This window comes from Emys orbicularis, chromosome 8, assembly GCF_028017835.1.
Source record: "Emys orbicularis isolate rEmyOrb1 chromosome 8, rEmyOrb1.hap1, whole genome shotgun sequence".
NCBI classification, from domain to species: Eukaryota; Metazoa; Chordata; order Testudines; family Emydidae; genus Emys; species Emys orbicularis.
The window spans coordinates 17688396-17713899 of NC_088690.1; the positions used below are offsets into that span (position 1 = coordinate 17688396).

Consider the following 25504-nt stretch of genomic DNA (forward strand, 5'->3'; position numbering starts at 1 on the left):
GACAACTATAGAAACTGAAGTCCTCTATTTATTGGCAAAGCATGTGCAATTTGGGCAGTTGTATTGGTCAATAGCAACCTTTCCTGTTAAGTGGCACTGATGGACAGACTACCAAGGGAGTTCTGTTCAGTTGTCTCAGCCCTCTTAGGAGAAGAAAAAAATCAGGTGAGAATAGTATGCAGCTTTTATGCATTATAAAGAAATGGGGCATTTGAAAGCGGAATCAATTTGTGCTGCAGCTTCTAACATGTTAGTAAGTATGCACTGCATTTCTCATTGTTTGATTATTCCAGTAATCAGTTTCCCTTTCTTGACAACTTGTAAGTAGCTTTTTAAAACATTAAGTGAATTAGTTTGCAAGGTAATCGCTGCTCCCACCATTTTATGTATTCGATCTAGTTCTGTTCCTAAAATGATCACATTCTAGCAACATAACTAGACCAAATACATAAAATATATGTATGAAAAACCTTTTTCTCTTTTGTACAAAACAAGATAAAAGTAGAAAGGAAACTGCAATTAGCCTGTACATGTGATTAGAAGTGATGTAAAGTACACTATAAAAGATCTCTAGAAAATATTGATGGAATAAATACGGTTGCAAAATAAATTTAATTTTACGATCTTCTATAACAAATTGTTTCTATACAAAATAGTCTCAGTTCTTTTACACATAAAACCTGTTTTCAGTAACTATTTTCTACCTTTTCCTCCACAAGCTCAACACCTTCCTCTTTGTCTTCCATCCCACCTCTCTCCACACTCCCACATCTCCTCATCAATACACACATACACTCTGCATTGGAAAGGTCTTGTTTATCTGAAACCAACACTGCAGTGTCCTTTTTTTAAAAAAAAAAAAAAGGGCAGGGTATTATTTTTATGTGCTCAGAATCCTAGATGTGAGCAAAATAAACTAAAACTCTCTTATATAGGGATTCAAGCATTCTGCTCTCACTACAAATTGAAACTTGAGAGTGTGGTCACATACACTAGTATGGTCTGTGGTCTAGATCAGTTTGTGGAATAGAGAGCCGATGGAGGACATTTTATTTAGCTTTGTACAGTAGTTTTATTGTATATTTGGAATTAAATGCTTTTATTACATTTTCCTAGAACATGTGATTGTTTTTCAGTCCCTGGAAGTGGAGGATTCTGAAATTTTATTATTGTTTCTGGTCATATTAGGTTTAAGTACCTAAGCATGCTGGTGATACTATACAATGTATACTCTATGCCCATAGTTATGTTTATTTTTTGTTTTTTGCAGTAACAAATTCATGTCTTGCAAGACAGTGATGGCTTTTTCTTTAGAATTTGAATATGGAGGCCACAGGGACAGATGAAGTGGAAAAGCTAAAATCCAAGTTTATGTCTGCATGGCACAACATGAAATACAGTAAGTGAAACAGTGGATCAAATCCGGACTCCATTGAAGTCAGTAGTTTGCCATTGACTTCAGGTGTGGGGGGGCAAGGTTTCGCACAGTAAGTGTACTCGTATAAGTGTATTAATCAAAAATGTAACTTGGACTTTGAAACCAATTTGTACTTCAACAATAAACTAAACAATCTGGGAAAACAAACTCATTTAGATGTTCTCTTTCAATTTAAATATTTTAAGGATTTGATTTTTCAATGACTGACTTAGATCAGAAAAACAGATGGGCATTAAGCACAGATGACATGACAGTTTTGCGTAGGATCTTAAACAGAGAAGTTGTAAAATCAGGCTATGTCTAAGACCACAGCAGCACAGCTGCAGCTATGCCGCGGTAGTGCTTGTAGTGTAGATGCTTCTTACATCGATAGAAGGGGCTTTTCTGTTAGGCTACGTCTTCACTACCCGCCTGAATTGGCGGGTAGAAATCGATCTCTCGGGGATCGAATTATCGCGTCTCATCGGGACGCGACAGTCGATCCCCGAATCGACACTTGTACTCCATCAGCGCAGGTAGGAGTAAGCGCCGTCGACGGGGGAGGTCGATTTGCCGCCGTCCTCACAGCGGGGTAAGTCGGCTCGGATATGCAGTGTGGCTGTTTTACTATTGCTGTTGGAAGCTTAACTTGAGTATTTTAAAAAAAATCACAGAATTAAACTGTATAGTAATGAGTTCATGCAAAAAAAGGCAGAGTTAACAAGTTCAAACTTAACTTTTGTATTTCATGACTTCAGTGCTTACCTATGCAATTTTCAGGTTGCATAACATCTTATGTGGGTGATATTGTATTTACAAGGGCTAAGTTATTTTAAGCTTGTTGACTATAAATCCATTCAATGTGTCTTAAAACAGTAGAATCTGTTTGTATTATTCAATCTATAAATTAATTCCAATTCAATGTGGTGTTTCCATGTTCTTACTAACTTGTGTGACTTTTTGTATCATCAAATGCTTTTGGAAGTGTTTTGAAATATTTCAGCCACAAACTTTTGTTTGCTTTGTATCTCTTTTAGGTTGGGTATTGAAAACAAAAACATACTTTAGCAGAAATTCTGCTGTCTTCTTGCTGGGAAAATGTTACCATTTCAAGTCTGATGGTAAGTGTAAAGGATTTAATTATTTCTGATACCATTTTGGCACTGCTCTGTGACGTCTTTGTAATCATCTACCAAAATCTTTATTAATAGAGAATTAAAGTTCACAATTTAAATATGGAAAAGTTAGAATATTCTCAGTTAAGTTTCCAAAACCAGTCTTAATACCTGCCCCATCCCACTGTTCGCACATAGGCCAGAGAACCTAGCCATTGTCAAATCAGACTTCATCCTTGGTGTGCATAAATTTATTAACCTATGCTTGAGTTTACTGTGAAGTGGGTACTGAGGCCTAATCAAAGGTACTGCATTAACTCAGCCTTGTTCAGGAGAATGAAATTCATAGATTCTAGGACTGGAAGGGACCTCGAGAGGTCATCGAGTCCAGTCCCCTGCCCGCATGGCAGGACCAAATACTGTCTAGACCATCCCTGATGGTAATGGTAATACCAACATCAAAGTAACACCTTCCTTGATGATTTCCTAGTCTCTGTTAACTCTTCCCTGTGCAAATTTGCCCTCTTATGGGAACCGTTTTCCCAGCATGCCTTTCTTGGTTTGGCCACTTATATTTAGCAGGACCAAGCAGCTGCAGCCTTAAAATGGCCGTTTCAATTGACAGCTGCTGCCTGAATCATTCTTTGTTTCAGCTGCTCCATACCTTTTATGTTTCTCCCCAGCTTTCCCTAGTTGTTGCTGAGGAGATACTGGAGTGTCCTAGGAAATTCCTATTTTTTAATAGTATAATTTTATTTTAATTATATTAACAAAAGTCCTGTGTCAGTTAATTTCAAAGCTGTAACTTGTGTTATGTTTGTCTTGCAGAACCCAGTGAACTCTCTCCAGATGGATCCTGCTTGGATATAGTCGACAAAGTCATTTCTGGAAACGTAGAAGAGTTTCGTAAAGATTTTATTTCTAGAATATGGTTGACTTACAGAGAGGATTTTCCTCAGATAAAAGAATCTGCTTTCACAACAGACTGCGGTTGGAGTTGTACACTGAGAACTGGCCAGATGCTGCTGGCTCAAGGGCTTGTGCTTCATTTTCTTGGTAGAGGTAAGCATGAAGAGTAGATCATTTTTGGTTTTGTCAGGAGGTAGAACCAAGCATCAGGATGCAGGTGGCCCTTTGTTAATGATGAGGAACATGTGTCAGCCGCCGCATATGCATCCACTAAACTTAGCTAGCTAAAGTGCTTGCTTGCTTTTGATTCTGGACTGCTTTTTAAGAATATAGGAATTGCTTTACTGAATTAGACTAATGGTCTGTCTAGTCCAGGAACCAGTCTCTGATGATGGTGAATATTAGCTGCTTCAAAGGAAGCTGCAGGAAACCCTGTAGAAGTTAATTTTCGTTGTGGACAAAACTTCTTCCTAACCCTTATTATTCAGAGGTTAGCTTACGGCTGAAGTATAAGAGTTTATGTCCATTTCAAAACTCCTAACTAAAAAATAAAACAAAACACGCACCTTTACTTCAGTAACTGCATCTTCTTGTTATCCATGTAAATGTTCAATCCTTTTTAGAAGTTCTTGACCTCAGTGATATCTTGTGGTAATGAGTTCCACTGCCTAATTGTGGGCTGTGTGCAGAAAGTATTTCCTTCATCAGATTTAAATTTGTCATCTTTCAATTTTCTTTAATTCTTGTGTGAGAGAGGGTTAACAGAAGTTTCTAATCTATTTTCTGCACGATTCACTGTTTTTTTTTTCCCTGGTGGGGCTTGGAAACCTTTATTTTTCTGCTTCCCTTTGTGTTTTCTTATCTTAACCTTGTTCTTTCAAGATATACTGTCTTACAGCCACAGTCTCCTTTGGGAAAAATGGATTGCTTTCTGGGGTTGAGCATATTACCTCTCATGCTCTCCCCAGTCTTTTCAAACCCAAGAGGCGATAGACTGGAAATACACAGCTGTTTCCTGCATGGTAGTTTGTTTCAGTACCACTAGGTCTGCAAGCCAGCCACCTTCTCAGTATTTCATCCTCTTTCCTTCCTTCCCTTCTATAATACATGTATCCGTTCCCTGTTGATCAATTCCTGTGCTGGGTTGGCTGCCCCCATTGTCAAAGACCTTTCAACCCGGTCAGTCCCAAACGCTGGTTTGTTGCAAGGGAGTGTGTTGTTTTGTTTACTCAGCCATTTGGTGGTCTATGAGGGCTGTATTGATAACTAACATACAAAACATAGCATTCTGAAGGTCCAGCTCAGTAATATTTTGCAAATATTATGTAAGTCAAGAACCAAAATCTTGCATGGTTCTTATAAAGCCCTCAAACCAGCACACCAGAAAATGCAATTTTGACTATTCTTTAGTGGTCTAGTAGCAAAATTGATCTGTGGAGTTGACGTATCTAGCATTCTTTTTGTTGTAAGCACTTCATCTGCTCATAAAATATTATTTTGTTCCATTTGCCCCAACATCCAAACATATGAAATTATTGTGTTTGGAGATGGCTTATCCCCTGATCCTACCCCAGTTTCCCCATAAATACAACCTTTGTTGCACCTAAATCTTTTATTTAAACTTTTTTAAAACCCTGCACAATCTGGATAGAACACTAAACATGAATATGCAGGTGAGGCTGTAGTTGCGGCCCAGTTTAACATTACCAAAACAAAAGGAACTTGACTAGTCTTAATCTAAGGTGTATTTCTTAAAAACTGCACTTAAAAATAATTCTTGTACTATCCATGTATCCTCACTTGTGAGTCATGTGCTGCACTACTTTGCAGCTACCAAGCTCCTACATTTCTGTGGTAGCCCATCTGTATAGGGAAAGGAGACATGTCTGGTCTACATGAAAGTCTTCTGTCATCACCCTGCCCTCAAAGGATAGTAAATCTTCTTTAGAAAAGCTTTTGGTGAAATTGGGGTAACTGAAATGTGTTGTATTTACATCTTCATATGAAATCTTTCATTGGTTGTGGCTCCTTTTCTAGAGATTTTTTAATAGTATTTTCTTTTAACAAAAAAAACCCCACTTAAATGCCACTAATAGCTAAAATTGTGCAATGCCACAGCTACATGAAATGCTCCAAATACCGCAGAATGATGTTGTCAATACGTTTCTATTTTTAATTTTTATGTTTTGGAAGGTTTTACATTTAATTTTGTGGTATGTACACAAACATGGCAGCTTGAGATGTCAAGGTTCAGGAACAGCTAAGTCCATTTCATTGTTCTGTTACATTTACATTTGCATCTTCCTTGATTTCGGAATCTTCCTCTGAAAGGCTTAATATGAGGCCAGAGTTTAGTAAGTCACTTCCTGTGACTGAAATCTGTTTCTCTTATACATATTAAAGCAGATGTTGTCAAACTGTGATCCATGGTACACTTGTTAGTGCCACAGAGCTGGCAGCTCACAGGGTCTTGTGTCTTCTCATTTCCAGTAGTTTTTACAGGCCTCTTGGCTCTTTATTGTAAAGAAGAGACTGGAGGACTGTAAAAGCATCTACAAGCGAGGAGGAGGATCAACCAAGTTGACTGCCTCTACCAGTAGCAATGCTACTACAAGCCTTATTCCAGCAACTGCCCTTTTAACAGTGATTCTCCTCATGATGCTTCCCAGCTCCAGAATGCCCCTCCTATTTGTCACCTCCCAAAGAGCTGTACATCCACAGACCTGCTTTCTGAGCTAACAGTGACAACCCAGACCTGATACACACCTGTACCACCATTTATAGTCCCTTCAATGGCTTTCTCAATTTTCCTCTGCCCACAATCTATTTGGTATTTGCATTGGACAAAGTGCAATAGAGGACATCATATTCAGACACAGTACACATTCTGGTAACTTTAGTTCTTGAAGATGTGATGCATTTTAAAGCTAAATAAAACTTGAGTTTAAAAAATAATTCTGCAATCTTACTGTATTTTATGTACAATTTACAAATGAGCCGTGAAATGTTCACTTTACACCTACCACCATAAAATAGTGAAAAGACACTACTTACAAATCTTAAAGTCAGGTGGCAATATTCTGATGTCAGCATTATCATTTCCATTTGTATCACTTGCACAGGGTATTTCTATTAATCAATAGCCTTTGTACTTTGTGGAAAGCTGAAGCTAAATTCTGCCTCAGGACTGCTGGATTCTGTGGCACTCTGATGGAAGTTCTTTGTAGCAATTTCAGATTAAACTGAAGATGAGATTTTTATTAATATGAATAATACAATTGGTACTGTTTTTTTTTATTTAGATACTAAATTCAGTGTACATCATCCCCATAACTTAAGTTTTGATGTGCAGTAGAATTTTGTATTGAAGATGCATACCTGCATCATAGTAGTTATTGGGAGAAGCTGGAGGAGGTTATAGCATCTGGCCAATGTCAGTTTAGGCTTTTAGCAGCTGGGCAGACATAGCAAGCAGTTTGAGATTATGAGCTGAGAACACTAAGTGCAGGTTTATATTAAAATGATCATCAGTGAAATAATTTAAGTGACATTTTAAATAGTCCTCTTTAGGTATGAGAATTCTACTCCATTCATTTCACTGGGCTCACACCTTTTTAGAGCTGTGTCAGGCTTTCTGCAAATTTAGGGATACAGCACTGTATTGGTGTTCACACTTACACATTTTCAGGTTTGTTTTCATAACTCTGAAGGCTAGAACACAATTGTTTTTAAGTGAAAGGCACATAGATCTGCAGCGGGGATTAATTCCTTGAAAAGTTCAGCAGAGTCATACAGTACGTGGATATCATCTGTCACTCAGACTCATAGACGTTTGAAGGTTTCTTCACAAACCCCTGCTGCAGGGACTTGTTGGGACCTATGGGAGGGACCCGCAATACACTAGTAAGAGAAGCATTAGTGAATCATTAGTGTTGTATTGACATGCTGAACCAGTTTACGCCAACTAGGCTATTAATGTAGACACTGCATGTAAGGCGAACTGTTACAGGAAAAGCAGTACCAGAAACATGGACAGGAGATGCTTTGCTATAATAGCTAACCTTGAAACAGTTCTGTTCTCTAGTATAGACAGACGTTACAATTTACTTTGTTTGACAAACAAATTTATGAGAATTCTTCTCCATAAACTTGTCTTAGGAATCAACAAACAAGAAAGAAAAAGCATCAGTCATCAAAGGCTTTGACTTGGATAACTATCAGTTGAACCTTTTTACATGTATTAAATAGTTAACTTATTGTGTTGATATGTAAATTCCCCTAATCTGTATCTTGTAATTATACCCTTACTGGCTAAGTCTGCAGAGTCCACTATATCCTCTCCTGGAAAATCCTGCTAGCATTAATGGCTAAGAAAGAAATGTAATGTGCCTAGTGTCTTCCTTTCTTCCTCCTTTCTCCCACACAAATAAAAATAGCACAACCATATTATACTGAGTTGACTTTTTTTTGCCTATATTCTTAGCAGCAGCATTTGCATGTCTGTAAAACATAGATTATTGGTCTTATTAAAAATTGGCACTTTTTTTGGTAATTATACAAAAAACTTACTGTTAAGAAAAGTAAAACATATCTTTAAAAAATACTCTGTTGCAGCCTGGACCTGGCCGGGTGCACTGAACATTGAAAATTCAGACTCTGAATCATGGACAAGCCACACAGTAAAAAAGCTGACTGCATCATTTGAAGCATCACTTACGGGGGAGAGAGAACCCAAGGTCCTGTCAAACGATCATAAGGAAGCACTAAAGAGAGACTGTGATGACAGTGAAATGAGAGATGAAGTTTATCATAGAAAAATAATCTCTTGGTTTGGAGATTCTCCACCCGCATCTTTTGGCTTGCATCAGCTAATAGAATACGGAAAGAAGTCTGGGAAAACAGCTGGAGACTGGTATGGGCCTGCTGTAGTAGCACACATTTTAAGGTAAAAATATCTTTAAATTATCCTTCATTATTACAATGCCTTAAGTGTTACGGAAGAAACATTTAGAAGTGTCTTGAGATTTCTTCAGGTTAATTGGACACCTAACCATTAATTATTGATTTAGCAATTTAGAAGAGGGTTTTTTTTTTTTAGAGATAGGAAGGGAAATAGCAGATTCAGGAACTGAAGTATGAACCTCTGTCCAATCTTGTCATTTATTTCTGAAACATTCCTATTTTCCTCCAGTCTGAGCAACAAGAGACCCAAGGTCTCTCCATACCTGATCTTTAAATAGGGCTGCCTTTAATGAAATGTTCTAAAAACTAACCACTCTTTCAACCTTGGAACATGCATAATATTATAGATTTTTTTTTTTTATACTGTAACCTGGGGGCTGTAATGTACTGATAGTGTAATGAAATGTCAGAGCTAAAATTGATGTTTTCAGCATTTCTTTGCACACATCAAATTCTTGTGAAACTGTAAATGTATGGGACTATTAATATTATAATTATATTACAGTAAAAGTAAAGGATCTTTGACATTCAGTATGAGTAAAAAAAAAAAAGGGTCCAATTTCTCTGTACTCTGTGCCTTTATGTGCCTTTTCTTTGGATACTACTGATTTTGTTTTTTATAGTCTTATGTTCTCTAGGTGGGTCCCAGTTTAGCCATAAACGGAATCATTAATAAATCACCTAAGCATGAGAGGTCAAAGTTCAGATGTAATTTTTCTACATTTATGTAGATGCTGGAATAATTTCATATACAAGTATACTCTCCTTGAATGAGCCTACATTGAAATACTACAGTGTTTGTGCTATGACAGGTGAAGGTTATTTATGTATTTGCCTGTATTTGTAATATTTTCTTCATGTGGTCGATATCTGAAATTGACTTTTTTGTGAAATTTCAAAACAAATATTTTCTACTAATCCATTTTCTAATTTGCAAAAATATATTTGGCTTCAGGATCCACATGATCAAATCATGCATTCCCTTCAACATAATTCCTACCATTATTCAAACATTGCAAAGCTTTCCTTTCCTAGAACTCCCTTCTCCCGTACTGAGAATGTATAGCTCTCCCATAACTTGAGAATGTCTCTATTAAATGTTTCTTCAGAATATATTGTGAAATAAAGGGATAGTGACCATTTAATACAATCACGTATCAGAAGTCAAAGGCTAATCTTTTATTTTCAACAGTTTAATTTCTTTACAAATTTTGTCCTTTACTGATGATCATGATTCAGACTATCAACATATGTTTTCTTTTTAGTCTTTAGATTCATTACTCTTAGTCTTCTGAGGCTAGTTTAGTATTTCAATTATCTTTTTTAAAGTTTCAGTGAAACCTTGGAACTGTTCAAATGTTAGTTTTTGTTCTAATAGATGTCTGAAGCTAATTTTATATATCTTTAGCTTGTCTTCTTAGGTTAGTTGTGTGAGCTGAAAAACAGTTCATACTGAGCCGATACTACTTTGAAGGTTAGTTAAAGGAACCCTATCAACTTGAAAATCCCATTTCTGTTGGCAAATTTAGTATTTTCTATAGTTACAAATAAGACAAAAGATTACTATAACCAAACGTATGTGGGGTGGTGGTGGTGGTTGTGTTTAGTTAATTTTGTGCATTTAATCGCATTCTGTGTATTGTCACTTTTACTGTTTCTTCTTAATAGCCTCTCAGTTTCTGCTTTGCTGGAAAGGCTTTTATAAATATTCTACAGGGGTGGCTGAAAAAGAAAAACAATAAAATAAATAAACTTCAACTTATTTTTATGTAAGGGATCCTTGTTTAAAAGGTGATCTATCAGAAACTGGAATATTTTGAAATCCGTTTCTTTTAAATTCAAGTTAATATTATCTCTAAAAATCAAGAATCTAAATTCAGTTTACTGTTAATTTCTTGAAATGAAATACTCTATCAAATCTTTTATTTGCACTTAGAAAAGCTGTTGAAGAAGCAAGAGACCCTGAGTTACAAGGGATAACTATCTATGTTGCTCAGGACTGTACAGGTAAGTGATGTGGCTATTGTAGGTTTTAGTCAACTTTATAAGCGCTTCACTTATGCTTTTCAATTAGTGCTCAACAATATTACGATTTCAAAAGAAAAAACTAAATGCTATAAATATGTTTAGAAATCCTAAAAATTGGAATCATGAGCTCAGAGCGGATACTGATTCCTGCACTACATCTTTGGCTTTTGTCTTGATGAATCAAACATAATAAATGGAAAGGTTGGTAAATTGCTTGTTTGACATCTGATTAGGATACAAAATAGCTTGTGGATGCTTTTTTCCATATAATCTGCCTGGCATGTATAATTTCACTCCGATGACTTTTTCTTTGATTCTAGGCAGTCTGTTGGTTATTCTGCTAGGCCTACCCTTTAAAATAAATAAATTGGTTTACATTTCCCTTCTCTGTCTTCCTTTTTCCTTTTGGTGAAGTGCAGAAAGTGATAGAGATTTTTCTTAAAAACAAAAACAAACGGTCAGTAATTTAATTTATTATGCATTTTCTTAAATATTAAGCTGCATTCTCTTTGCAATGAGAAGGTACCATTTCTTGCAGGAATGTGTCCATGGGAAAGTTAATGCACCAGTTTCTAGTAGTAATAAATCTAATCAGTTTTCATTCAAAGATGTGAGCAGTCCAATAAACCAAACACTATGGTTATCTATTTTCTACTCTAACACGATGTATCAGACATCTCACGAACACAAATGCTTTTAAATACTTGGTTGTTATTACAGGCAGGGTAGATTAGGGTTCTGGTGGATGTGCAGAAATGGAGGGTGACAAGACAAACTAAAGATGTAATAAAACTTTACACTAATGACTATGACAATCCAGGCTTTCAAATGAAAGCATAATATATTACTTCTATAGCTGTGTTCAGTTGCCAAAATTATTACTTTTTATGATATACACCTCTACCCCGATATAACACTACCCGATATAACATGAATTCGGATATAACGCGGTAAAGCAGCGCTCCGGGGGGGGGCTGCACGCTCTGGCAGGTGAAAGCAAGTTCGATATAACACGGTTTCACCTATAACGCGGTAAGATTTTTTGGCTCCCGAGTCCAGCGTTATATCGGGGTAGAGGTGTACTGTACCTGATCTTGGGAGATAATACAGGAATATCATTCCTTTCTATGATCAAGCTAGTTTTAAAGGGACACACTCAATTTAATTGTATATTGTAAACAAATTTCTTTACCATGTTACAATTAACACCTATGGGCAGGGGTCGGCAACCTTCGGCACGCGGCCCATCAGGGTAATCCGCTGGTGGGCCGCGAGACATTTTACTTACGTTGACTGTCCGCAGTCACGGCCCCCCGCAGCTCCCAGTGGCCGCGGTTCGCCCTTCCCGGACAATGGGAGCTGCAGGAAGCGGCGGCCAGCACGTCCCTGTGGCCCTTGCCGCTTTCCGCAGCTCCCAATGTCCAGGAACGGCGAACCGCAGCCACTGGTAGCTGTGGGGGGCCGTGCCTGCGGACGGTCAACATAAACAAAATGTCTCGTGGCCCGGCAGCAGATTACCCTGATGGGCCGCGTGCCGAAGGTTGCCGACTCCTGCCTTGGAGTATTAAAAGTGAGAGAATTTTAAAAATCTAATGTAGGCTTAATTTAAATATTGGAAGTAGTTTTTTGTCTTTATGCACTTCTCTGAGCGGAGGAACTAAAACAATGGTATTTTATTTTTGTTTAACCCAGGATCTAATACTATATTGTTTGAACATTAATGTTTTAAAAAAGCTTTTCTTTTTTTTGCTTTTTTTTAAATGTGTAAATGTTTCTATTGGTCACAAGCTTTGGGGGTTTTTTTTTTTTTTTTTTTAAATACGAAAGTTAGTTCTAGGACCAAATTTTAAACTATGCATTAATTTTAAAACAAATAGAAGAAATGTTTCTCTGCTCTTCTCAATACCTACTTTCCTACATCCTACATGCCACGTATCAAAACTGTTGAACTCAACAGTGTAACGTATCTTTCTACAAAATGCCACTCGAGGTGAGGAAAACGTGATTAGTTTCTATTAATACAGGTTTTTTCTGGAAGATAATTTAATGTGGAGTGTAATTTTTTCAGAAATGTACAGTTTTGATTTATCGTGCTTAAATGTAATTTTGTAGCCACATAACATTTTGTAAAAGGTATTCAAGATATTTTTACTTCAAAAAAATTACATGTGTACTTTAATGATGCTCAAGTATATTCATTCTTATTTTCAGTTTACAGTTTGGATGTTGTTGATAGACAGTGCTCTTCTATGGGCTCTGAAAAAGCAGATATGAAAGCTGTAATTATATTAGTTCCTGTAAGACTTGGTGGAGAGAGAACCAACATGGACTACTTGGAGTTTGTAAAGGTATGAAATAAGAGTTCATTGTCTGTTTCAAACAGTAGTACTAGATATGAAAAGATTTTTCATGGTGGTAATCTTCTAGCTATTAAATGCGTGGTGATGATTTTACAGTTGTAAGTTGTAAAGTTTGACTTTACAGATTTTAAATGTCAATATTACAAGATCTCACATAATTGCAGAGCACATGATGTCCTATGGCAGGGGTTGTCAACCTTTCAAAGAAGAAAAGCCATTTTTTATTTTTGTCTTTGACCAAAATATTTCGAGAGCTGCATCACATGCAAAGTGTTGGGGTGCAGAAGAGGGTGAGGGTTCTGGGAGGGAGTTTGCAGGAGGGGGCTCTGGGCTGGGGCAGGGAGTTGGGGTGCAGGAAGGGGTACAGGGTCTGGGAGGGAGTTTGGGTTCAAGATGGGGTTCTGACCTGGAGCAGGGGGTTAGGGTGCAGGAGGGGATGCGGGGTGCAGGCTCTGGCTGGGAGGCGCTTACTACAGGCGACCCCCGGCCAGCGGCGCAGCAGGGCTCAGACAGGCTGCCTGCCTGCCCTGGCCCCACGCCGTTCCCGGATGCGTCTGGCTGCTGGCAAGTCTCTGCGCCCCTTGGGGGAAGGGGGGCAGCGTGTCTTTGTGTGCTGCCCGCTCCCACAAGCACCGCCCCTGCAGCTGTGAGGATGGTGCTGGGGGCGTGAGCAGCGCGCAGAGTTGCCTCTCCTCCTCCCTCTCCCCTCCTAGGGGTGCACAGGGACGTGCCATCAGTCAGCCGCTTCCGGGATCAGCGTGGGGCCACGGCATGCAGGCAGCCTGCCTGAGCCCTGCTGCGCAAAAAAACCTTGCGTTACAGAGCGCTATTGCAGGGTCAGATTAAAGAGCCGCAGGTTGCCGACCCCTGACCTATGGTAAAACAGTGAAAAATATTCCATTCCTAAAGTAGTTTCCTGAAAAGACACTAATGCAGTGACTCGAATTAAAAATAATAATTTAGTATATTTATGGTATTTATATTTGTGGTGTCTTAAATGAACTTTCATATTAGCCAACACTTAAAAAATATAAACCAAGCTGCTTATTTTCTTGTTTGGTTTTTTTATCCTTAAATAGCGAATATTGAAGACTACCAGCTGAACTTTCACAGCTTATTCCTTCTACCTTTTTTTTTCAGATTGAAGGGTTATAATCATTTGACCCAATTGGCAGTTTTTGTGGCCATTATTTCATTAGCTGGAGGTTCGGATGACTCTGTATGTGGAAGAAGAGAGTGACGATTAAGAATGAAAAACCCACCTGTGTATCAAATTGCAGGACAGAGCCAGGAAACAGTTTAGTGTAGGGTTTTTTTTTGTCTAACTTCTCATCAACAAATACTCAGCTTTTTTAACTGAACACTTAAAAATGGTCTCTAAGAAACTGGACCATAATTCTCATTCCCCTTGAGCACATGTTGGTAGTTCTGCTGGTTGAAGGGAAGAACTTGCTTAACTCTGTTCCTTTGTCTTTACTATTCTATTGTTAATCACACAGAATCATCCTTTTGAGTCCCATCTAAATTTGTATGATTGGACAGTTTAAGGAGCTGCTCAGTAGCATTAAGAAACTCTGAGATGGGCACTTTTGTTACCGTACCTATTTTTCCTTTCTCTTGACTATCTATTCCATTTTATTACAAAGTTTCAGAGAGAACTATGAAAAACTTTTATAGCCAAGGAGGACAGAACTGTGAAGACTTTTATTTAAAGTATGAAGTAGCTGTTCTGTCTTGATTCCTTTCCTTGTGTGTCTAGACAGTTGGTTTGCTCTTTGCTAGTTAGGTCTAGCACAGTAAAACATATCCATGGTTGCAGACCTGATCCAAGAACCCTATTCCCATTACAATACTTCTGCAAAAGAACTTTGAAATCTCTGAATGTGGAATCATAATGCTTTTATTTGTAGGCTAACACAAGCACCACTTTTGTCTCTATTTTCATAAGGGTTTCTGATCTTGTGTGGTCACTCTTCTTTAATGTGGGCTTCTGAGTTGGTGTTGACCATTGTTTTACTGGAAAACGTGCTGTCATTTGCAGATATCTCACTGGGGCTAGGATAAAAGGGGCTTCAATTGCATGCATGCAATCATCCTGTCTTTGTAATTCATTGAAAGTGACTTAGTATATTTGGTGTAGATTTAGGTAAATGAAAACACAAACTTCAGAACTGAATTAAGTAAATAAGAGTTTACAAATGATTTGGCAATTTGTTGATGATAGTTGTTGATTGATTGATTTATAATACCTTTATACAAGAAAAGTACCTGATTACCATAGGGAAATCAGACCTTTGCTTTACCTAAGTAGCTCCTGTTTCAATTTTGCTGCACTGGAATAGGTTGAGTGGACATGGACTTAAACTGTTTTCTCCTCTTTATCTTATAGATTCATAGATTCTAGGACTGGAAGGGACCTCGAGAGGTCATCGAGTCCAGTCCCCTGCCCGCATGGCAGGACCAAATACTGTCTAGACCATCCCTGATAGACATTTATCTAACCTACTCTTAAATATCTCCAGAGATGGAGATTCCACAACCTCCCTAGGCAATTTATTCCAGTGTTTAACCACCCTGACAGTTAGGAACTTTTTCCTAATGTCCAACCTAGACCTCCCTTGCTGCAGTTTAAGCCCATTGCTTCTTGTTCTATCCTCAGAGGCTAAGGTGAACAAGTTTTCTCCCTCCTCCTTATGACACCCTTTTAGATACCTGAAAACTGCTATCATGTCCCCTCTCAGTCTTCTCTTTTCCAAACTAAACAAACCCAATTCTTTCAGCCTTCCTTCATAGGTCATGTTCTCAAGACCTTTAATCATTCTTGTTGCTCTTCTCTGGACCCTTTCCAATTTCTCCACATCTTTCTTGAAATGCGGTGCCCAGAACTGGACACAATACTCCAGCTGAGGCCTAACCAGAGCAGAGTAGAGCGGAAGAATGACTTCTCGTGTCTTGCTCACAACACACCTGTTAATACATCCCAGAATCATGTTTGCTTTTTTTGCAACAGCTTCACACTGTTGACTCATATTTAGCTTGTGGTCCACTATAACCCCTAGATCCCTTTCTGCCGTACTCCTTCCTAGACAGTCTCTTCCCATTCTGTATGTGTGAAACTGATTTTTTCTTCCTAAGTGGAGCACTTTGCATTTGTCTTTGTTAAACTTCATCCTGTTTAACTCAGACCATTTCTCCAATTTGTCCAGATCATTTTGAATTATGACCCTGTCCTCCAAAGCAGTTGCAATCCCTCCCAGTTTGGTATCATCCGCAAACTTAATAAGCGTACTTTCTATGCCAATATCTAAGTCGTTAATGAAGATATTGAACAGAGCCGGTCCCAAAACAGACCCCTGCGGAACCCCACTCGTTATGCCTTTCCAGCAGGATTGGGAACCATTAATAACAACTCTCTGAGTACGGTTATCCAGCCAGTTATGCACCCACCTTATAGTAGCCCCATCTAAATTGTATTTGCCTAGTTTGTCGATAAGAATATCATGCGAGACCGTATCAAATGCCTTACTAAAGTCTAGGTATACCACATCCACAGCTTCTCCCTTATCCACAAGACTCGTTATCCTATCGAAGAAAGCTATCAGATTGGTTTGACATGATTTGTTCTTTACAAATCCATGCTGGCTGTTCCCTATCACCTTACCACCTTCCAAGTGTTTGCAGATGATTTCCTTAATTACTTGCTCCATTATCTTCCCTGGCACAGAAGTTAAACTAACTGGTCTGTAGTTTCCTGGGTTGTTTTTATTTCTCTTTTTATAGATGGGCAATATATTTGCCCTTTTCCAGTCTTCTGGAATCTCTCCCGTTTCCCATGATTTTCCAAAGATAATAGCTAGAGGCTCAGATACCTCCTCTATTAGCTCCTTGAGTATTCTAGGATGCATTTCATCAGGCCCTGGTGACTTGCAGGCATCTAACTTTTCTAAGTGATTTTTAACTTGTTCTTTTTTTATTTTATCTGCTAAACCTACCCCCTTCCCATTAGCATTCACTATGTTAGGCATTCCTTCAGACTTCTCGGTGAAGACCGAAACAAAGAAGTCATTAAGCATCTCTGCCATTTCCAAGTTTCCTGTTACTGTTTCTCCCTCTTCACTAAGCAGTGGGCCTACCCTGTCTTTGGTCTTCCTCTTGCTTCTAATGTATTGATAAAAAGTCTTCTTGTTCCCCTTTATTCCCGTAGCTAGTTTGAGCTCATTTTGTGCCTTTGCCTTTCTAATCTTGCCCCTGCATTCCTGTGTTGTTTGCCTATATTCATCCTTTGTAATCTGTCCTAGTTTCCATTTTTTGTATGACTCCTTTTTATTTTTTAGATCATGCAAGATCTCGTGGTTAAGCCAAGGTGGTCTTTTGCCACATTTTCTATCTTTCCTAACCAGCAGAATAGCTTGCTTTTGGGCCCTTAATAGTGTCCCTTTGAAAAACTGCCAACTCTCCTCAGTTGTTTTTCCCCTCAGTCTTGATTCCCATGGGACCTTACCTATCAGCTCTCTGAGCTTACCAAAATCCGCCTTCCTGAAATCCATTGTCTCTATTTTGCTGTTCTCCCTTCTACCCTTCCTTAGAATTGCAAACTCTATGATTTCATGATCACTTTCACCCAAGCTGCCTTCTACTTTCAAATTCTCAACGAGTTCCTCCCTATTTGTTAAAATCAAGTCTAGAACAGCTTCCCCCCTAGTAGCTTTTTCAACCTTCTGAAATAAAAAGTTGTCTGCAATGCAGTCCAAGAATTTGTTGGATAGTCTGTGCCCCGCTGTGTTATTTTCCCAACATATATCCGGATAGTTGAAGTCCCCCATCACCACCAAATCTTGGGCTTTGGATGATTTTGTTAGTTGTTTAAAAAAAGCCTCATCCACCTCTTCCACCTGGTTAGGTGGCCTGTAGTAGACTCCTAGCATGACATCACCCTTGTTTTTTACCCCTTTTAGCCTAACCCAGAGACTCTCAACACTTCCATCTCCTATGTCCATCTCTACCTCAGTCCAAGTGTGTACATTTTTAATATATAAGGCAACACCTCCTCCCTTTTTCCCCTGTCTATCCTTCCTGAGCAAGCTGTATCCATCCACACCAACATTCCAATCATGTGTATTATCCCACCAAGTTTCAGTGATGCCAACAATATCATAGTTGTATTTATTTATTAGCACTTCCAGTTCTTCCTGCTTATTACCCATACTTCTTGCATTTGTATATAGGCATCTAAGATACTGGTTTGATCTTTCCTCCCAGTTTTGTCCTGACCCTCCTTTCTCTCTGCCAATATAGCCCACACTCCCTCTCGTTTCCGACCCATCTCCCAGGTCTCCATGTTCCCCACTTACCTGCGGGCTTATGCACATCTTATATGCATAAGCATGTGTTGTAATGTTTATTACCCCTTTTTAATATTTGAAATAAGTGGTATTTCCTCCTTACCTATTTAAACCACTCAGAAGTTGGTTTCCATGTTGTTAATATCTTGGGTTAGTAATGTGATAGATCTGCAAAAGTAGAAATTTTGTTGTTTGTTAATATTGTCTTTTACGGCCAAACTTCTTGTTGAGAGAGAGAATCTTCACAATGTAATTGATGATTTGTAATGGTCTTACCTTTAGTGGCTATAGCCCTAGAAATTGGGGCATAAGTGCCACTGCCATTTTAGCTCAAATGGTAGTTTTTTGGGGGTGGAGGAGAGACTAATTCCTCATATTGGCCCATGTTGACATCAGAGTCCTTACCAGACTCTCTTCTATTCCCTGGTGTCTGCTATTCTGGGGGGAAATGTTTCTCCCTCTATTGCGCTATAGGTTCCTGCATGAGGAATGACACATGTACTTCTGCCCAACCTGCTGCTGTTTACCCTTTTCAGGTAAACATGGGGTGTTTCTCTTCGAAATAGCCACAGATTAGATCAGAGAGGGTTTGGAAATCAAGAGGCAGCACTAGTGCACCTTACTTACCGCCTCTTGTCTTTTAGGGTAACTGCTCTTGGAAGCAGCTGCAGACTTCCTGTGGTGTGGGGCTTTTACCTATGAACAGGATGGAGGGGCTCAGTGAAGGGCCACTGAACATAAAACTATAAAATATGTAAAACTTCATGCCAGGCAACCTATAGTGACTCCAACTTTTGTTATGTTACATTTATTCTTTTCTAAACTGTCCTGCCTATCTTTAAACTGTGAACACCTCAGAACAACTGAGGTCATCCCTTCTTGAATGTCTGCCAGCACGTGGTCAGTTATGCCAACCACAAGCATTCAAAAAATGACCCAGAAAATCATGATATTTACTGAAAAATCATGACTGTTTTTTTTTTTTTTAATATCAGCCTTATTTGTCTTTTGATCTTTGAGTGCTAAAGGTTTACATTTCCTAGATTTTTCTCCACAGCCACAAGAGCTAGATACCTATTTTAAAATTGAGTATTGTGGTTCTAGTATAATTGCATGACTCCAGGAACTGGGGCTTTCAGAAGAACACCAAATCATGAGACTTGCAATAGAGCTGCAAAAGTTGGCAACCCTGGGCACTTTCATAGGTCATTCACACTGACCTCACTCTAAATGTGATGGTCAGGGAAAAATTAAATGAATAAAGTTACACCAAGTTACTTTAATTCATCACCTTCTTCTGTTAGCCTTTAAATCTGAATTATTTAATATTTTCTTGGCAGGGAATTTTGAGTCTTGAATACTGTGTCGGTGTTATTGGTGGGAAACCTAAGCAGTCATATTACTTTGCAGGATTTCAAGGTTAGTGTTTTAATAAGAGATGTCTCTTTAGTGTTTTCCTTTTAAAAGCTAGAAAGTTAATATAGGATCAGTGGGAAGCAGAATGATTAAAATAGCAAAATGAGTACCTTATTAATTCATCAGATCTGCCAAAGTCCAGTCATTTGTCATTTGCCCCGCATAGTAATTGGATTCTGTAAAATGTACATTTAATTTCCTTTGTTGCATAAACAAGGCATAATTTATCCGTTTCACCAAACTTTAGAAGCCTTTGCTGCTACTGTCTGGCAGTTCTTATTTACATATTTACTTTTTACCAGTTTAAGTAGTGCTAGTTGATGCTCAAATGACAAGCAATATGTTCTTCCTGTCAGGATGAAGTAGCACAATGCATTTTTCATATGCAAACTCTAGAATATAATTGTGTGTTTGTAAAAGTAATTTTATCACCAAAAATTAAATGACAGTCTCATCACTTTATAAAAATTCTGCTTATACAAGCATATTTGATTATGCAAAAGTTAATCTGTCCTGCAAAAACCGATGCTTCAGTCAATGAATATCAGTCTGGCAAGCAGTTACTTGCTGGTTTTTTTTTTTTCAGCTGTTCTGCATAGAAATTGGATTGTAAGCAGTGTAATAATAAGGTGTTTTTTGAATTACTTGTCTTCTGTTTTGTCCTTGTAGATGACAGTTTGATTTACATGGATCCTCATTACTGCCAATCTTTTGTAGATGTCAGCATAAAGGATTTCCCTCTTGAGGTAGTGTGGATAAAGAGCTGGTACTGGTTTTTTTTTCCATATGAATCAAACACTAATTATTTAGAGCTGTTCTACCTATCTGTATTTTTACAGTTTTAGTTACATGTTATTTGTCAAAATTTTGCCCTTCTTTATAGACTTATAATCAACAAAAATGACCAAAGGTTAAATACTTGATAGTGGATTTTAATTTATTATGTACTTATTAGTTCATTTATCTTTGTCTGTATCTTGTTATATACCAGAAACCCTCCACAAATAAATGATCATGCCATTAAGTAATTTTACATTATAGACAGCTAGGCAGTACCAGAGACCTGAAACATTACACATGGGTTCTCTTAAAGTAATAATAATGAATTGGTGTCAGAAATGTATGTTACAGTGTAGTAGGGTTCACCTTTGTTTTGAACTATAGACTACACAAATTTACCCTCTGCTTCTTTGACCAGGAATTTTCGGTGTGTTGTCTAGGAAGACTTGGTGATTACCATTTCAGTACAGTTGTCTACTCGTAATTACTTTATAGGTCATTCATTTAGCTTCTTAGATAGGATTTTCCATTGTTGTATTGCTTTTACTGATGTCTTCTATGCTGTTCATCTCAACAGATTGTTTTATTATTATTTTTAATCAAGTTAGCTCCATGGATCAGTAGCTTTCAAGGACTTGTCAAGTCTGAAAGTGTAGTTACCGTTTCTTCTTTTAGCTATGGCATGCTGTCTCCTTCTGGTTATAGTTAATGCATCTTGTCAGGCTCTGTCTAGGTCTTGAAAAATCAGACTTTTACATGAGTATTTTCTCCCCTTCTCCTCCAACTCACATAAAAAAAAAAAGGAGTAAATCCAGGGAAAGGTACTAAAGAACTGCATTTACAAGCAGTCCGTAGACAAGCCAATATGTCCCCAATACTCATGTTAAAAGAGGTATTCAGTACAGCAGTTTAAAACTTCTCCTTCTGGATCCTGTGATGTCCAGCCCTTTCATGAACCTCCAGCTTCCTCTGAATGACACTCAGCTATGGAACCCATCTGGGGCCTGCGCTTGTTAACTTCATTGCTCACCAAGGGTTCACAGCACCTTGCAGGATCAGGCCACTAGAGCATACAGCTGGTCTCCAGAGTCTAGTTTTTAGCACTGGGGTTTTTCCAATTAAACATTACAAAACCTAAAACACAATTTCACAAAATCACACCATATTTGGGGAGGGAGAGACATTTACTTCCCCCATATTAGTTGGTACCAGCAGGGTTCTGTGGCTGTGATGTCACCAGCATAATGAATACTATGGTGACACTTAAAGTTTTGCTGCAGATACTTGCACAGGGTTGGAGGTGGGGGAAGAAATACTCTTTTAAGCGTACGTGTTGTGAGTGCATCCTTTAACCTGCCAATTGGGGAATTCAGCACATTCTTAAACTGATGACATTTAGTTAAATTTAAAACATAAGTCAAATGGTTTGTAATGAAGTATACAACTTTATTGTGGCCCCAAAGCTGTTGCTGCTGTATAACAATTGGTTTAAAAACAGAGAGAAGAGCAGGAATTATTTCAATTTCCTTGTCAATACTATTGTGAGTAAAGTGCAGTTAACATACCAGCCTCAAAGAGGTAACATGCTGAAGTCAATCATAATATCTTAAAATATTATCAAATAGTGTGTTTAGCAGAACTGTTTAGACACTTTTAAGCTTATATAAACACTAGTAAATATAATTTTAAAACCTAGCTCAGGGTTAAAGCAATAATGAAAACTAATTTTAATGTTTAATTTTAACAAGATGCTTTAATTAAGGTGTCATGTAGTCTGAGATTATAAAGTTCCCCCTAGAAAACTAGTGGTTCTGAATTTTAAAAGAGATTTAGGTCCTTTTTATAGTCTCAAGCAAAAAAAATGTGCTATACCTAAAACTTTCTTCTAAAACTTTATAGTGCCCTTCTGAGGTCCTCAGATGGAAGTTGGTAAATGAGCTAACTTTATTTGTATTAGGATAGTGCCTGTAGACCCTAACTAGTATCAGTGTCCCATCCTGCTAAGCACTGTGCAAGTGCATAATAAAATACAGTCCCTACCCTGAAGCTCCTACAGTCTAACTAGATAAGAGATGGGAGGGGAAACAGAAGCAAAGAGAGGTGAAGTGACTTATCCAAGGTCATAGAGCACCTCAGTGAGCCAGGAATAGAACCTACATCTGTGGGCTCCTAGTCCAGTGATTTATGCACCAGAGTATGCTGCTGGGTGTCATTAATATGAACTTCCAAATAATAATATACTTTAAATGTATTTCGAAGATGCAGAAGCTGCCAGCTTGGCTTGATCACGTCATATTGCTTTTCTGGATACAGGATCGTGTATCGGAAGGTCATGCTCAGTGCATTGAATAGTAATGTATGAGTTGTCCAGAAGTGTCAGAATGTAAACAGAAATTGCTCTCTTAGGGTGGATAATAGCTTGTTAGCTTTCTCTGTAGGAAATATTTTCAAAATTGACAAATTGTCCAGAATAAGTTGGAAATCAATCCACTCTGTATTGGCTTCTAGAATCCATTTGTTGGATGAATGAAAAAAATATGCCTATCCACATCTCTCTGTGGTAGTGACTTTCACAGCATTAATAAGACTTCTTCTGAACATACTACAAAACTTGTCTTAAGATGTTCCAATACCACCTTTAATGTTACTGTTAGAATGCTTTTCTTAAAGCAGACTCCCAATATCTTACTTTGATTAACTGTGAACTGAATATAATATTTGGGCAGTATTAGGGAAAACACAATAAATAGGTGTAACAGTCTTGCAGAAATATAACTTGCTAGTCTTTATTGATTTTGTAACAAAATTTAATGTAAAATGTAAACTGTTTTATTTGTAATTGGACCAGTCAGTAGTAAAGAGCAGTACATGCCAATAGTGTACATACACCACAATGAGAAACACCTTAAAATTTTATGTAGCAATCTGTACTCTTGCCAATCTGCTTTTTACCCAGCTCAAAAATGAAAAGTAGGGAGGTGTTAGGAAGAGGGATTCTACACCAATAGAGTGTTGGATATTAACTTGCTTTGTTGCTATTTCTGTAGAGTCAGGTTAGAACTTAACAATTGTTATTTTGACACATGGATAAGCTAACTGAGTTTGTGCCTGATGCACATCTACATATGTATTTCACATTACTTCCTTTCATATCGGTCACTTGGGAAGTACTCCGAGAATAAAATACTAGTCCAGTCTCAGTAGAACATGAAATGTGGAGCGTTAAGATTTTAGATTTAAATACTAAGCTATTATAAGAGGATTATTAGTGATTTAATGGAGGGTCTGGGGTATGGATATCTCTGGGTAGTAGTAGGATACAGAGCCTTACCCCTTTAGATCACTGACTGCAGCCTAGATCAGTAGTGACCAAATGGTTTAACCATCAGGTGGCTATACTGTGACATGTGAAATGAGTTAATGATTTTTGTCCAGCTCCAATAAACACAAAACCAACAACTGTTACCCATGTTCACGCTCTGTAGTAATTAAATGGGCATGGAGACTGAAGTGAACTACCCTATATGTATTCTTTCTAGATCCGGGTGAAGTAGTGGGGGGGGGAAGTTTGCACAGCTATTGCTCGTAGTTTCCATTTCAAAGGCTGTCAATGTGTCATCGATCATAAGAACAAATTTTGCATTTAAAATAAAAATCCTTATGTGTGTAAAATATGAAGTGGTTTTTTGTGCTTGTGGTATATTGTAGTACTCACCCTTTTTTTTTTACCCATTTCTCTTGCTAATGAAAATATATTCCATCATTTTTCTTTTAGGGAGGTGTGGGGGAAATGGGAGGTGGTGGTAAAGCAATAATTGTAAGAGTTCAAATACTGCTACAAATGCACTTTGCAGAGGAGCATTCACCTTCTCTACCTTGGGAATATTCATAAAATGCTTTCTAGAGCCTCCAACTTTTGACAGATTTCACATCCTTTTTTGGACTGGCATTAATGTGGCCTAGTTTGGAAGTTTGGTAAATAGAATATAAACAGTACTAGGTTATGTGGTCTTATGAATGTCCAGGGATGCAATAACTTGAATGTTTTGGGGAACAGAAATAACTTTAAAAACTTGTACGGGTTTTGGAGCATATGTGGCATGGTGAATTATATGTTAAAACCATTAATAGAAAGGCAAGTGCATTGATATCTGTGCCTTCCTCATGTCTTTAAAATATCTTTTAAAATGTTTTTATCTCCATAATTGCAGTCATTTCACTGTCCTTCCCCCAAAAAGATGTCATTCAAAAACATGGATCCTAGCTGTACAATAGGATTTTATTGTAGAAACATGCAAGACTTTGAAAGAATTTCTGAAGAAATAACTAAGGTAAGTGTTGAAATTATGAAATTAATATCTGTCTGATACCCACTATAGTATGTACTATATATATTAAGGATAGAAAATATACTCTTAAATATACTAAATAGAACCCATCCTATTCTAGAAATAGGGGTTATTGATGAAGCACAAACATACAAGAATTCTAGAATATTTTTACATCCCATAATATGAACATGTAAAGTCGAAAAGGAGAATAACTACCCTAATTGTGTGTTAAGAGATGAGATGATGAATATAAGGGCAGGTCCACACTGGGGCGGGGGATCGATCTAGGAAACGCAACTTCAGCTACGAGAATAGCGTAGCTGAAGTCGACGTTTCCTAGATCGAACTAAATTTACTTACTGCGGGTCCACGCGGCTCAGGCAGGCTCCCCCGTCGACAGCGCTTCCTCCTCTCGGCAAGCAGGAGTTCCGCAGTCGACGGGGGAGCGCTTCTGGGATCGATCTATCGCGTCCAGATGAGACGCGATAAATCGATCCCAGAAGATCGATCTCTACCCGCCGAATTGGGTGGGTAGTGTGGGCCTACCCTAAGGGTATGTCTACACCCAGCCGCTAGTTCGGCGGCTGGGAATCGAAGTTCCGGGTTCGATTTATCGCGTCTGGTCTGGACGCGATATATCGATCCCGGAAGCGCTCGCCGTCGACTGCGGTACTCCAGCTCGGCGAGAGGAGTACCGCGGAGTCGACGGGGAGCCTGCCTGCCGCGTGTGGACCGCGTCTGAACCGCGGTAAGTTCGAACTAAGGTATGTCGACTTCAGCTACGTTATTCACGTAGCTGAAGTTGCGTACCTTAGTTCGAATTTGGGGGTTAGTGTAGACCAGG

At 38.3% G+C, this 25504-nt stretch overlaps 1 protein-coding gene across 1 annotated transcript in view; it reads left to right on the top strand.

The window, feature by feature from the left end:
- The first annotated feature begins 1321 nt into the window (after positions 1–1321).
- Positions 1322–25504, top strand: part of ATG4C (autophagy related 4C cysteine peptidase) — a 29004-nt gene continuing 4821 nt past the window's right edge. Inside the window, exons 1-9 of the mRNA XM_065409225.1 lie at positions 1322–1399; positions 2455–2538; positions 3361–3594; positions 8056–8386; positions 10340–10410; positions 12643–12779; positions 19474–19552; positions 20219–20295; positions 24541–24660. Coding sequence (XP_065265297.1) covers positions 1324–1399; positions 2455–2538; positions 3361–3594; positions 8056–8386; positions 10340–10410; positions 12643–12779; positions 19474–19552; positions 20219–20295; positions 24541–24660 — 1209 coding nt within the window. The 5' untranslated portion in view covers positions 1322–1323. The remainder of the gene's footprint in view (positions 1400–2454; positions 2539–3360; positions 3595–8055; positions 8387–10339; positions 10411–12642; positions 12780–19473; positions 19553–20218; positions 20296–24540; positions 24661–25504) is intronic.